Source organism: Lepus europaeus, chromosome 2 (genome assembly GCF_033115175.1).
Source record: "Lepus europaeus isolate LE1 chromosome 2, mLepTim1.pri, whole genome shotgun sequence".
Taxonomy (NCBI): Eukaryota; Metazoa; Chordata; class Mammalia; order Lagomorpha; family Leporidae; genus Lepus; species Lepus europaeus.
This window is the reverse complement of record NC_084828.1, coordinates 149,623,135-149,635,479: the sequence shown is the minus strand read 5'-3', so window position 1 is coordinate 149,635,479 and position 12,345 is coordinate 149,623,135. Positions and strand designations below refer to the sequence as shown.

The following is a 12,345-nucleotide window of genomic DNA, read 5'->3' as shown; positions in this document are numbered from 1 at the left end:
GCCAGAAACTGACTTCACCCTAGCCCAACTCCTCCACCTCCAGCTTCTGCCAGTTATGGAGTTGTGTCAACGAAACCGAGTTTGAACGCCATCCCTGTTTCTTCAGCTGACAGAACCTCACAACCCTACCACTCTCCTGAGTTCCAGGGAATTCTGTGACCTAGACTGTTAGGTCATCACCCAGTTACCAGTCCAGTTCAAGCTTTCAGCCCTGTCACACCTCTAGCCAGGCCCCTGCCAGAGAAAGGACCCAGAGGAAGTGTTCTCCCCTCCGCTAAGCCAGGCTGTAAACTCCGAACTGATTGGCTGGAGCCCACGTCCGTCACCAGCACCTCCTTGGAGTGACTTAAATTCCACCCCAAGACTGGGCAAGGATTGGTCCTGGCGGCACCGCTAGAGCTTTGATTGGTCCTCACTGAGACCCTCCCACCTGCCCACGTGGCCTCCCTGAGCCCAGCGTGGCTCGGGAGGGACCTGGCCATGGCCCTGCCCGGCAAGGTGGAGCTGGCCGAGGCCCTGGCGCTGGGGCCCGGCTGGCGGCATGCGTGCCACGCCATGCTCTACGCGCCAAACCCGGCCTTGCTCTTCGGCCGCATCCCGCTGCGCTACGCCGTGCTGGTGAGGAGGGTCCGCCGGGCCGCCCCGCCCCGGCCCGCGGTCTCCCTGGGCGCCGCAGCCAACCTGCCTCCCCCATCCCGCAGATGCAGATGCGCTTCGACGGGCGCCTGGGCTTCCCGGGCGGCTTCGTGGACGCGCGGGACGGCTGCCTGGAGGACGGGCTGAACCGGGAGCTGCGCGAGGAGCTGGGCGAGGCGGCGTCGGCCTTCCGCGTGGAGCGCGCCGACTACCGCAGCTCGCACGCCGCGGCCGGGCAGCGCGTCGTGGCGCACTTCTACGCCAAGCAGCTGGAGCTGGAGCAGCTGGCGGCCGTGGAGGCCGGCGCCCCGCAGGCCAAGGACCACGGGCTGGAGGTGGGGCGGCTGGGGCCCTTCTGTCCCTGCCCGAGGGGCGCTTCCCTCCAGGAGGGAAGCCACAGAGGGCATGGGAGGGAGACGTGTGGGGAGGCTTAGACTTGGTGGCGCTGGGTAGCACCCGCCTGTGGAGGCTGGAGCCCACCAGGCCCCGCTGAGGGATGGGCGGTGGAGCTGCTGCTGCTGAAATGTCGAGAGGAGTGAGACCGCTGCTCCAGAAAGATCTCACGGAGGTGGGGAACCTTTTTTTCTGCCAAGGACTATATGGATGTTTATAACATCATTTGCGGGCAAAAAATGAATTTTAAAATTAGCTTGCTGTAGATTTATTGAAGTCCCGCCTATGGTTGCCTTGGCTGAGCAAGACCAAATGATTTCGTGGCCTGTGGGCCGGATGTTCCCCACCTCTACAGGGATTGAGTTAAGGGGTTGAGCTACTGGGGATCCCAGTGTCTGCTGTCTGCCTTCTTCCCAGGTGCTGGGCCTGGTGCGGGTGCCCCTGTACACCCTGCGTGATGGTGTGGGAGGCCTGCCCGCCTTCCTGAAGAATTCCTTTATTGGCACTGCCCGGGAGCAGCTACAGGAAGCCCTCCAGGACTTGGGACTGCTGGAATCTGGCTCTGGCTCTGACTCAGGGCCATAGACCTCAGTAGACACCACCCTCCCTGGAAGCCTGGAACCCGAGGTGAAGACGTGGGTTCTGGGAGTGCAGGGCGGGGACAGGGGACGGTTTTCCCCTCTGTGCCTGAGAGATGAGAAGTGAGACCAGATTAAAAGAAGGAGATGTGTGTGCAGTACCCTGTGAGCATCCAACTCATGACATCAGAGGCAAAGACACAGTGCAGCCCTGTGCCCTGCCCGATGCCCAGAGCCTGCCAGCACCCTGTGCATGTGCACACAGATGACCTGGTACCCACAGGCATGCACGTGCCCACACAGCCTGCCATCTTCACCCCATTGCGCCCAGGATAACTTTGAATCAGAAAGTGGCACCAGGGGCTGGTGGTCACTATACCTTGCTCTTTGTTGGGGTGGGAAGAGCTATGAAGGAAATGAATGTCTCTTCCCAAACTCCCACCTGGCTGCTCCCCTGGGTGTAGCCCGCCCATGTTTCTTGGGGAGGACAGAGGCAGACGACTGTGTGTTCTCTGAAAGTGGTCCCAGTCTTACCTGAGTGTCGGCCAAAGCAGAGGGCCATGAGAGAGAGAGAGCTGTTCCCTTCCCTTTTCTTCCCCAGAATCAGCAGAAGGGGTCAAGAAGTGGGTGGGTCTCCTTAGACTGACCTGAACTTAAGGCCTCTGGAGTCCTGGTTCCTCTCCTCCAGGGCTGTCATCTTTGGGGCCCCTTAGGCCCTGGAGGATCAGAAGGGAACCTGACCCAGTTCCTGTCTAGCCCTGCCCTGCCCCAAGAACCTCCCAGGAGAGGAGGACAAATTGTTGGGTTTGGAGGCACTCAGTCTTATAACAGACATGTATTGTACTCCTCCTAAATGCCAGTTGCTCTGAAAGGTATCTCAGAAACCTGTAGGCCTTGCCATTTAAGACTCTAGAGCAGGATCAGCAATGTTGTGTTTGAAGGGCCCTTCTTAAAAATTCTTTCTAATTGACAAACACAGATTTTGTGTATTTGCTGTTTTGTAACATTGTGCCTTAAAATACGTGTGCATTCTGGAATGACCAAGTAACTTCATCATTTTAAAGCATTTCTTGGGTCTGGTGCTGTGACGAAGTAGGTTAAGCATCTGCCTGCAGTGCTGGCATCCCATATGGGCACTGGTTCGAGTCTTGGCTGCTCAGCTTCTGATCCAGCTCCCTTTTGATGGCCTGGAAAAGCAGTAGAAGATTGCCCAAGTGCTTGGGCCCCTGCACCTGGAAGAAACTCCTGGCTCCTGGCTTCAAATCAGCTCAGCTCCAGCCATTGTGTCCATTTGGGGAGTGAAACAGCAAGATGGAAGACCTCTCTCTCTTTGTGTCTCCCTCTCTCTATAACTGTGCCTCTTAAGTAAATAAATAAATCTTTTTTTAAAAAGTGGGGGTTTTGGCTCAATTTTTAATTGAATCATTTTTTATCTTGCTGTAGAATTAAATTTCTTACATATTTGGGATATTAACCTGTAATCAGATGTATAAGGCAGAAATATTTTCTGCCATTCCATCAGTTGTCTCTAGTATGTTGATTGTTTTTGTTCTGAATATACTTTTGTTCATAGTTTGAGATAAGGGCCCAATTTCATTCTTCTGTGTATGGATATGTAGTTATCTCACACCATTTATTGAAGAGATTCTTCTTTTCCCATTCTGAGTTGTTGGCATCTTTGTTGAACGTCAGTTGGCTGTGCATGTGTGTTTACTTCTGGACACTCCGTTGTGTTCCGTTGGTCTGAGTGTGCGTTTTTATGCCAGTATCATGCTGTTTTGAACACCAGATGTTTGGTATATGTTAAAGGCAGGAAATATGCCTCCAGCTTTTTATTTTTTCTCAAGATTGCTATTAAGGGTCTTTTGTGGTTCTGTATGAGTGTTAGGATTGTTTTTCTATTTCTGTGAACGATGTGTTTGGTATTTTGATTGGAACCGCCTTGAATCTGCATTGGTTTGGACATATGGACATTTTAGCAATGCTAATTCTTCCAATCTGTGAACAAAAGATGCCTTCAAATTTATTTGTGTCTTTTTTGGTTACTTTCATTATAGTTTTTAGTATATAGGTCTTTCACTTCCTTGATTAAAATTATTCCTAAATATTTGTTTTATAGCTATTGTAACTGAAATTTGTCTTGATTTCTTTTTGGTATAGTTATTAATACATAGAAATGCAACTGATGTTTCTATTTGCAACTTTATCAAATTCATTTATTAGTTCCAGTGGTTTTATGGTGGACTCTTTAGGGTTTCCTACATATAAGATCATGTCACCTGTACACAGGGACAGTTTAACTTCTTCCTGTCTTATTTGGATGCCCTGTGTTTCTTTCTCTTGCTCAGTTGCTTTGTGTAGGACACTGAGTATAGAATAGAAGTGGTGATGAGTACTTGTCAAGATACTGATCTTGTTCCTGATTTTAGAGGAAAACAACCTTTCACTGTTGAATATTGTGTTATATTTTGGTCATATAGAGTCTTCATTGTATTGAAGTACATTTTTCTAGCTAATTTGTTGAGTGTTTTTCTCTCTCTTTCTCTTTTTAACAAGATTGATTTACTTAATTGAATGTCAGAATTACAGGGAGAGGGGAGAGAGAGAGAGGGTGCTTCTATACACTGGTTCACTCCCCAGATGGCTACAACAGCCAGTGGTGGACCAGACCAAAGCCAGGATTCATCCAGGTCTCCCAGGTGAATGTCAGGGGTCCACTGCTTTTCCCAGGCCATTACCAGGGTGCTAGATCAGAAGTGGAGCAGCCAGGATTCAAACTGACACCTGTATGGGATGCTGGCATTGCAGGTGGTGGCTGAAACTGCTACACTGCCACACTGCCAGCCCCTGTTGAGTGTTTCTATCATGAAAACTTGTTGGAATTTGTCAAATGATTTCAGTATCTGTTGATATGATCAAATAGGTTCTGTCCTACCTTTTGTTAATACTGTATGTCACATTTATTCATTTGCACAAGTTGAAATATCCTTGCATCATAGAGGAAAATTTACTTGATCATGGTGAATAATCTTTTATTGTAAAATTCAGTTTGCTAATATAATGTTGAAAAGTTTTGGATCTATGTTATCACTGGCCTGCAATTTTCTTATAGTGTCCTTGTCTGGATTTGGTGTCAGAGTAATGCAACCTCATAAAATAAGTTTGGAAGTATTTTCTCCAGTTTTTTGGAAGAGTTTGAGAATAATTGGTATTCTACTTTACATGTGTGGTAGATTTCAGCAGTGAAGCCTGGCTTTTATTTGATGGAAAATTTTTGTTATTAAGTCAGCCTCCTTACACATTATTGGTCTGTTCAGATTTTCTTTTTCTTTATGATTCAGTCTTGGTAAATTGTATGAGCCTAGGAACTTATCCATTATAGGTTATCTAATTTGTTTGTTAATACTTATTCATAGTAACCTCTTAGGAGCCTTTCTTATTTCTATGGTATCAATTTCAATGTCTCCTCTGTAAAGGAGAGACAGGTCCCCTCTGCCCCTTGGTTCTTGTGTGGTTCTTTGGCTGGATCTATTCAGGTCCATTGCAGTCCCAGTTACCATCCTCTAGGGTTAAAGGCTGTTTTCCACTTTGGTATGAGGAGGGCACCCTTCCCAAAAGAACCTTCATGGCTTGCTGCATTAAAGGCCAAATGGCCTCCTCTGAAGTTACAATACCTCCAGCAATTTCAGCTTGAAATAATCAATATACTAATTTGGCATATTTTGAGATGACATAACCTTAACTCTTTTACTTCTTTTGCTATTGATTTTGTTTCTTTTTTCAAAAAAACTCTGTGTTTTTGATATTATTATTTTTTCTAGTCTTATTGATTTCTACTATCTTTATTCCTGTTTTATCTTTCCTTCTAATTTCGAGCTTAGTACTTGTTTTCTAGTTTTAAATTTTAATGGTAAAAATGCAAGACTAAGTCTTTACTTATCAATATAAACCTTGAACTAATTCCCCAATTAAAAGATACAGAGTGCCTGAGTGGATAAAGGAACAAAACCAACAATATGCTGCCTACAAGAAACTGACCAGTAAAGACACAGAGACTGAAAGTGAAGGGATAGATGAAGATATTCCTTGTGATAGAAATCAAAAGCAAACACAGTAACTATAGTTATAACAAAGTAAATGATAAGACAAAAGCTGCAAAAAGAGAAAGAAGGTCATTATATAATGCTTTTTTTAAAAAATTACTTATTTATTTGAGAGAGAGTGTTACAGACCCTGAGAGAGAGTGAGAAAGGTCTTCCATCTGCTGGTTCATTCCACAAATGACCGCCATGGCTGGAGCTGCCCCAATCCAAAGCCAGGAGCCGGGAGCCTCCTCCGGGTCTCCCATGTGGGTGCAGGGGCCCAACCATCTGGGCCATCTTCCACTGCTTTCCCAGGCCATAGAAGAGAGCTGGATTGGAAGAGGAGCAGCCGGGACTCAAACTGGCACCCATATGGGTTTCTGGCACTGTAGGCAGAGGATTAACCTACTGAGCCACAGCACAGCCCCAACATTATATAATGATGAAAAGATCAATTCAAGAAGAAGATATGACCATTGTAAATATATGGACCCAGTGCCAGAGCATGCAGTTTTATAAAACAAATGCTATTTGATCTAAAGGAAAAGAAAAGTTCCAATATAATAATACTGGGGGACTTCAACACCCCATTTTCGTCAATGGACACATCATCCAGAAAAAAATTCAACAAAAAGATTAAACTGCACTGTAGACTAAACGGACCTACTAGGCACTACAGAACATTTCATCCCACAGCTATAGAATACACGTTCCTTTCATTAGCACCTGAGACAATCTCTAGGATAGATCATAGGTGAGAATACAAAACAAGTCTCAACACATTAAAAACCATCAAAATTGTGTCCTGTATCTTTTTCTTATCAAAGTGAAATAAAATTAGAAATTAACATCAAATGAAACTGGAAATTTTACAAAACCTGGAGACTGAACAACATTCTCCTGAAAGAACAATGGGTCACTGACTAAATCAAAGGGCAAGTTTAAAAACTCCTTGAAACAATGAAAATAGAAACACAACATACCAAAATATAGAGGACACAGCAAAAGCCATACTAAGAGGAAAGTTGTAGTAATAAAAACCTACATCATAAAAATGGAAAGATACCAAATAAATAATCTAACAATGCATCCCAAGGACCTAGAAAAGCAAAAGCAAAACAAAGCCAAAATTAGTAGAAGAAATTAAAAATTATAGAGGAAATACAATGCAAATTTGAAAACTATAATATGAGGCCAACATTATGGCTCAGTGGGTTAAGCCACGGGCTGTGTTGCCAGCATCCCATCTCAGCACCAGTTCTAGTCCTGGCCACTCTGCTTCCAATCCAGCTTCCTGCTAATGTGTCTGGGAAAGCAGTGGAAGATGGTCCAAGTACGTAGATCCCTGCCACCCATACTGGAGACCTGAGTGGAGTTCCAGACTCCTGGTTGACTTTAATCTTTCTCAGCCTCAGCTGTTGTGGTCATCTGGGCAGTGAAACAGGATGGAAGATCTCTTTCTTGCTCACTCTCCCTTTCTCTCTGTCACTTTGCCTTTCAAATAAATAAATATTTTAGAAAATACATATACAAAAGATTAATAAAGAGTTGATTCTTTCAAAAGATTAGCAAAGTTGATAATCCACTAGCTGAAATGAAAAAAATGACTTAATAATACCAAAGATAAAAAAGGAGATGTTACAACTGATACCACAGAACTACAAAGGATCATGTGGAACTGTTATTAGCAGTTTTATGGTAACAAATTGGAAAACCTAGAAGAAACAGATAAATTTCTGGGAACATACTACTTACCAAAACTAAATCATCAGGACATAGGCAACCTGAACAGACCAATAATGAGTGATGAGATTGAGTCAGTAATAGTCTCCCAACAAAGAAGAGGCCATGGCCAGATGGCTTCACTGCTTATGTCCACCAAACTTTTAAGGAAGATCTAATACCAATTATTCTCAAACTAGTCCAGAAAGATTTAAATGGAAGGAACTCTTCTAATTTCTTCCTACAATGCCAGCATGATCTTGAGTCCAGGGCCATAAAAGGGCGTAAGGAAAAAAAAAAAAAACAGAGACCAATATCCCTTATGGATATACATGCAAAAAATTCTCAAAAAAGTACTAGAAAATCTAATCCAACTCATACATAAAGGCTCATTCATCCTGCTCAGGTGAGATTTATTCCAGTGAAACCGTGATGATTCAACATGTGCAAATCAATAAATGTAACAGATCACATCAACCAGGTGAAGGATTAAATTACATGATCATCTCAATATAGGCAGAGAAAAAACATTTAATAAATTATAACATCCGGTCATGAAAACTAAATATAGAAACATGCCTCGATAAAATACAAATGATATAACACAAACACACAGCCACATCATATTGAGTGGGGAAAAGTCAAAAGCATTTCTACTATGAAGTTAGTAGAAAACAGAGGAAACATTTAAGTATTTTGTCATGGGCAACACGTTTTTGAATAAGACCCCAAAAACATAAGCAATAAAAGTGAAAATAGACAAATTTTATCAAAGAAAATTTTGCACAGGAAAGGAAACAGTTAACAGTGACCACTGATAGAATGGAAGAAAATATTTGCAAGATATGGTTGATAAATGATTAATATTAAGAATATATGAGGAGGGGCCGGTGCTGTGGCTCACTTGGTTAATCCTCTGCCTACAGAGCCGGCATCCCATATGGGCACTGGGTTCTAGTCCCAGCTGCTCCTCTTCCAGTCCAGCTCTCTACTGTGGCCCAGGAGGGCAGTGTAGAGTGGCCCAAGTGCTTGGGCCCCTGCACCCACATGGGATACCAGGAATAAGCACCTGGCTCCTGGCTTGGGATCGGTGCAGCGATCCCACAGCTGGGGGGACAGATGTGGATATGTGGAAGCAAAGTTTGGTGGTAGTATTGGCAGGGACTCCTAATGAGGCAGAACATTGAATAGACAAGGGTGACTCTGAGGTTTGCATCTTAAGACACTCAAGCTGTGGATCGATGGAAAACCCTGGTGCATGGGAGAACAAAGTTTGTTTTGTTTTTCTTAAGGTTTATTTATTGATTCATTTGAAAGGCAGATTGACAGAGAGAAGTCTCCTTCTATCCCCTGGTTTACTACCCAAATGGCTACAATGTCCAAGGCAAGACCACACCAAAGTCAGGAGCGAAGAACTCCTCCAGTTCTCCCACATGAGTTATGGGGGTCCAAAGACTTTTAAATGGTGGTTTAACACACTGTACCACAATGCCAACCCTGGACAATAAACTTTGAACAGGATCAAATGACCACTTGGGGCATGTGCATAAATACGGTATAAGATTTTCCCGGACTGGATGGAGTCATTAATGGAGAGAAAGGAGAAAGTAAGGACTTGGCCCCCGGGAAGGCATGGCTCAAGGTTGGGTGAAAGCTATGGGCCTGTTAAAGAGGCCAGGAGGAGGGGGGAAGGTGCTTTGAGAAGGGGTTCTGACAGCGTCTGTGAAAGTTGAAGTAAATAAGGGGGTTTAGGAGCACAAGAATTTTGATGATCTGTTTCCCCCTCCTTGGTGTTGATCAACCTGGATGAAGACACTGCAAAGTATTAGCAAGGGAGAGAGATGCCCAAGGCTGTTACACTGACGTGCTCAGGGAAAACAGAAATGATGGACTTCGCGTCTAAGTTTCAGACTGGCTGAGATGGGAAATGAAACCAGTGGGGTCTCTCAAAGAGTTACTCCAACACAGTGAGTTACAGGAGAGTTCTGGACGCGGGGAGGCAGAGCAATCTCAGGAAGCTGAGGTCCAGGCCATGACCTGGGCCAGCCTGAGGCAGGGGAGAGCTGCAAGGGGATGAACTCTGGGGGTGGCAAGGACAGAGGGGAGGGGCAGCGTCCATGTGGGGGATGAAGAGACGGCCAGGTGTTGGAGAGGATGGAGTGGGCCAGGAGCCAGCACGCTTGGTGAGCAAGAGGAGGGACTGCTACCCAGTGACAGCTGGGGGAGGCAGTCCTGTCAGGCCAGAGCATTGCAGGAGAGGGGCTGTGAAGAAGCAGGAGTGGGCTGCGGTCTGGACCTGCAACATCATGGCTACGGCGGCTGCTCTGGCTCTTGGAAGTCCGGGTTAGAAAGTTGTAAGCACTTTTCACATGTTCCAGGTGATGAAAGTGAACAATGATTTTAACTATGAATTTTATGAGAACTGGTCTTATGTAAAACATACATCAACAGAACATACATTATCTAGTAGAAGCAGTTTTTTAGTTCTTCATCATCTATTTCACACAATCCTATTTCACTTAATAATGAAACCCATGAGAAAAAGAATTACCAGTTGATGACTGTTCAGAACACTGTTGAAGTGGCTCAGTTCATTAATAACAATCCAGAATTTTTGCAACTTGCAGAACTGTTCTGGAAGGAACTCTCCCACCTTCCCTCTCTGTATGAATACAGTGCTTACCTAGGAATAAACGACCTGTATGGGATGCATTATCTACAGTTGGGGTCCTTAGGAGGAGAATACAGAGTTCTATTTGATTCAGATTCAGAAAAAGCGAACAAAGCTCAAGATCAACTAGACTGCCAGAGGGCTTAGTTCCTGTGTCTCATTTCCTCCTCATGGACCCTGCCCTTCTGTCAGACGCTATCCAGACTAAATTCTCAGGACGGAAGCTGGAGGGCAGGGACACAGGAGTGCCGCCTGCAGCCCAGCCTCCACGACTTCATCTGTGCCTCCTGTCATGTAGCACAGGACACTGGTCATCTCTGCATGGACAGTGGAGACCCTGAGGCCAAGCACGATCCCAGAAACTCACCCACGGCTCTACCCCTAACAGACCCCTCGTCTCAGGTCCGGTCCCGGGCAGCTCTGGCTCCAGGACACATAATCAGATGCTTTCTGGTCCCCCCAGTTACCAAGTGGGGCCCCTGGGCAATCCTCCCTCTTAATGTGCTTGGGCGTCCCTGCCGTCAATCTCTCAGTGCCTCCTGGGAAGTTCACTTCTCCACTTATTTATATGAAGTTTCCTAAAATACCTGAGTCCCTGGGGATGGTTGAGGGGCGATGTCCCCACCTTCCCTGAGTTACCCACAAACATCCCCTCCTGCACAGCAGCTGGGTCTCAGCTCGCCACCCGGAAGGCTGCTGGCCTTGGTGGGTCTCAGGTCATCTCACTGAAATGCTCCTTGGTGGGAGGAGAGAGGGGGTGCAAGCCCAGACTCTGCCATTCTCCTCTCTCGCCCACTCCCATCCTGCTGAGCGATGGGAGAACCCAGCCATGGCTGCACATGGAGGCTTCCCTGGCCTTGATAAATCCCCACACTGGGGACAGACAGAAGATGGGGCCCCTGTCACTCTGTGACCTCCACTCTCTGCTGTGAGGCCGGCCAGCCATGGTGCCTGCTTCCCTTATCTGAAATGTCGGTGTTGATTCCTGTGGTGAAGGTTAATTGTCTAGTGCTTGGGGTAAGCTTGGGAGAGATGCACTCTGCACTACTTCAGCCTCAAATGCCACGCTTGCTTCCTGCTTCTTAGCACGTTCTGTGTCTTGGAAGGCGAGTGTCCCCGGCCACCTCCCCCCAGACACGTGAGTTTGTCTGCCTTTCTCAGCACAGCCTGCAAGGTGAATCCACTCTGAATTTGCACTTTTCCCCCAGATTGCCGGCTGTTCCTGTGGAGTAAAATCAACGGTGGCTCAATCTGTCCTCGGCCAAAATCTTCCTCAGTTACAAGGTTGTTGCAAACCTGCTGCTTCTCCAAGGAAACACTTGAGGAAATACTGACACCTCCTTCCTCTGCCTGGGCCTTTGGGAAAGCAAAGTGAATCAGAGCAGGGAAATGGAAGAACAATGGGGAGTTTCAGTTTATTGCACAGAAAACATTTTTAAAAACATTCTACGCCAAGCAGCAAAAATCATGGGTTAGAAACTGAATTCTTGTTGAAGTTGGGGAAAGCCATCAGATATGAAATTAACAAAGAGATGCTGGCCTTTGGCCCACCTTTGAGGGGGAGAAGAGCAGGTGGTGGAGTTCTACCTAAAACACACTCAGTCCTGAGAGAGAGGGGTCCAGGCAGGGAGAGGGCAAAGGGGAACTCTCCCATGGACTCAGAACCACAGAACGTGAGCTTATTAAACACAGAAACCACGTGGCCTTCCCTTGTCCCCCTACCTGCTTTCTGACATAAACAAATGTGGCGGTTCCCACGCCCTGCAGTGGCAGAGGCCAGATATGAAACCACCGTGCAGAATCTTCTCTCTGGAAAAGCAACATCGCTAGCGAGGGGCAGACAGAGGGCTGGAAACACAGCAGGAAGCTGCTTCCCAAAGGCTCCAGACTGGAGGGAGTCTGAGTGTCTGAGCATCTCCCCAGAGCACTGGGTCACCCTGGTGCACACACACAAACCCCAGGGTCCAACCCCACCAGGGCTGCTGCTCCCCACAGGCACTGCCAGCTGCTGCAATGGCACAGGCCACTCTGCTTCCACTCCAGAAAGGGTTCTCCATCACTACAGAATCCCCTGGAAAAGGAGGCCCCAAGCAGGACTGCTGTCACCCACAGTCTAGTGCCCCCACCCTCATCAAGACTCAGAGGAGCACAACTGATGGGTTCATGACATCCTGGTGTCCAGCACCAACGCCCGGGTGTGGATGTAGGCCAAGGCCACGTAAACAGGGGTGGAACAGGTGAGTGATGGATCTCATGCCTGTTG

The 12,345-nt window shown here is 46.6% G+C and overlaps 1 protein-coding gene across 3 annotated transcripts; it reads left to right on the top strand.

Annotated features, from left to right (window-relative positions):
- The first annotated feature begins 480 nt into the window (after positions 1–480).
- On the top strand, positions 481–6,616 carry LOC133749734 (U8 snoRNA-decapping enzyme-like). 3 transcript variants are annotated; one of them, XM_062179069.1, is made up of 4 exons: positions 481–618; positions 702–971; positions 1,447–1,588; positions 6,597–6,616. In XM_062179069.1, the coding sequence occupies exons 1-4, from the start codon at positions 481–483 to the stop codon at positions 6,614–6,616; spliced, it is 570 nt and encodes a 189-aa protein (XP_062035053.1). The 3 variants fall into 3 exon arrangements, with proteins under 3 accessions (XP_062035053.1, XP_062035045.1, XP_062035038.1); XM_062179061.1 differs by lacking the exon at positions 6,597–6,616 and adding an exon at positions 2,672–2,949 and having other exon boundaries at positions 1,447–1,656; XM_062179054.1 differs by lacking the exon at positions 6,597–6,616 and having other exon boundaries at positions 1,447–2,546.
- Positions 6,617–12,345: the final 5,729 nt, after the last annotated feature.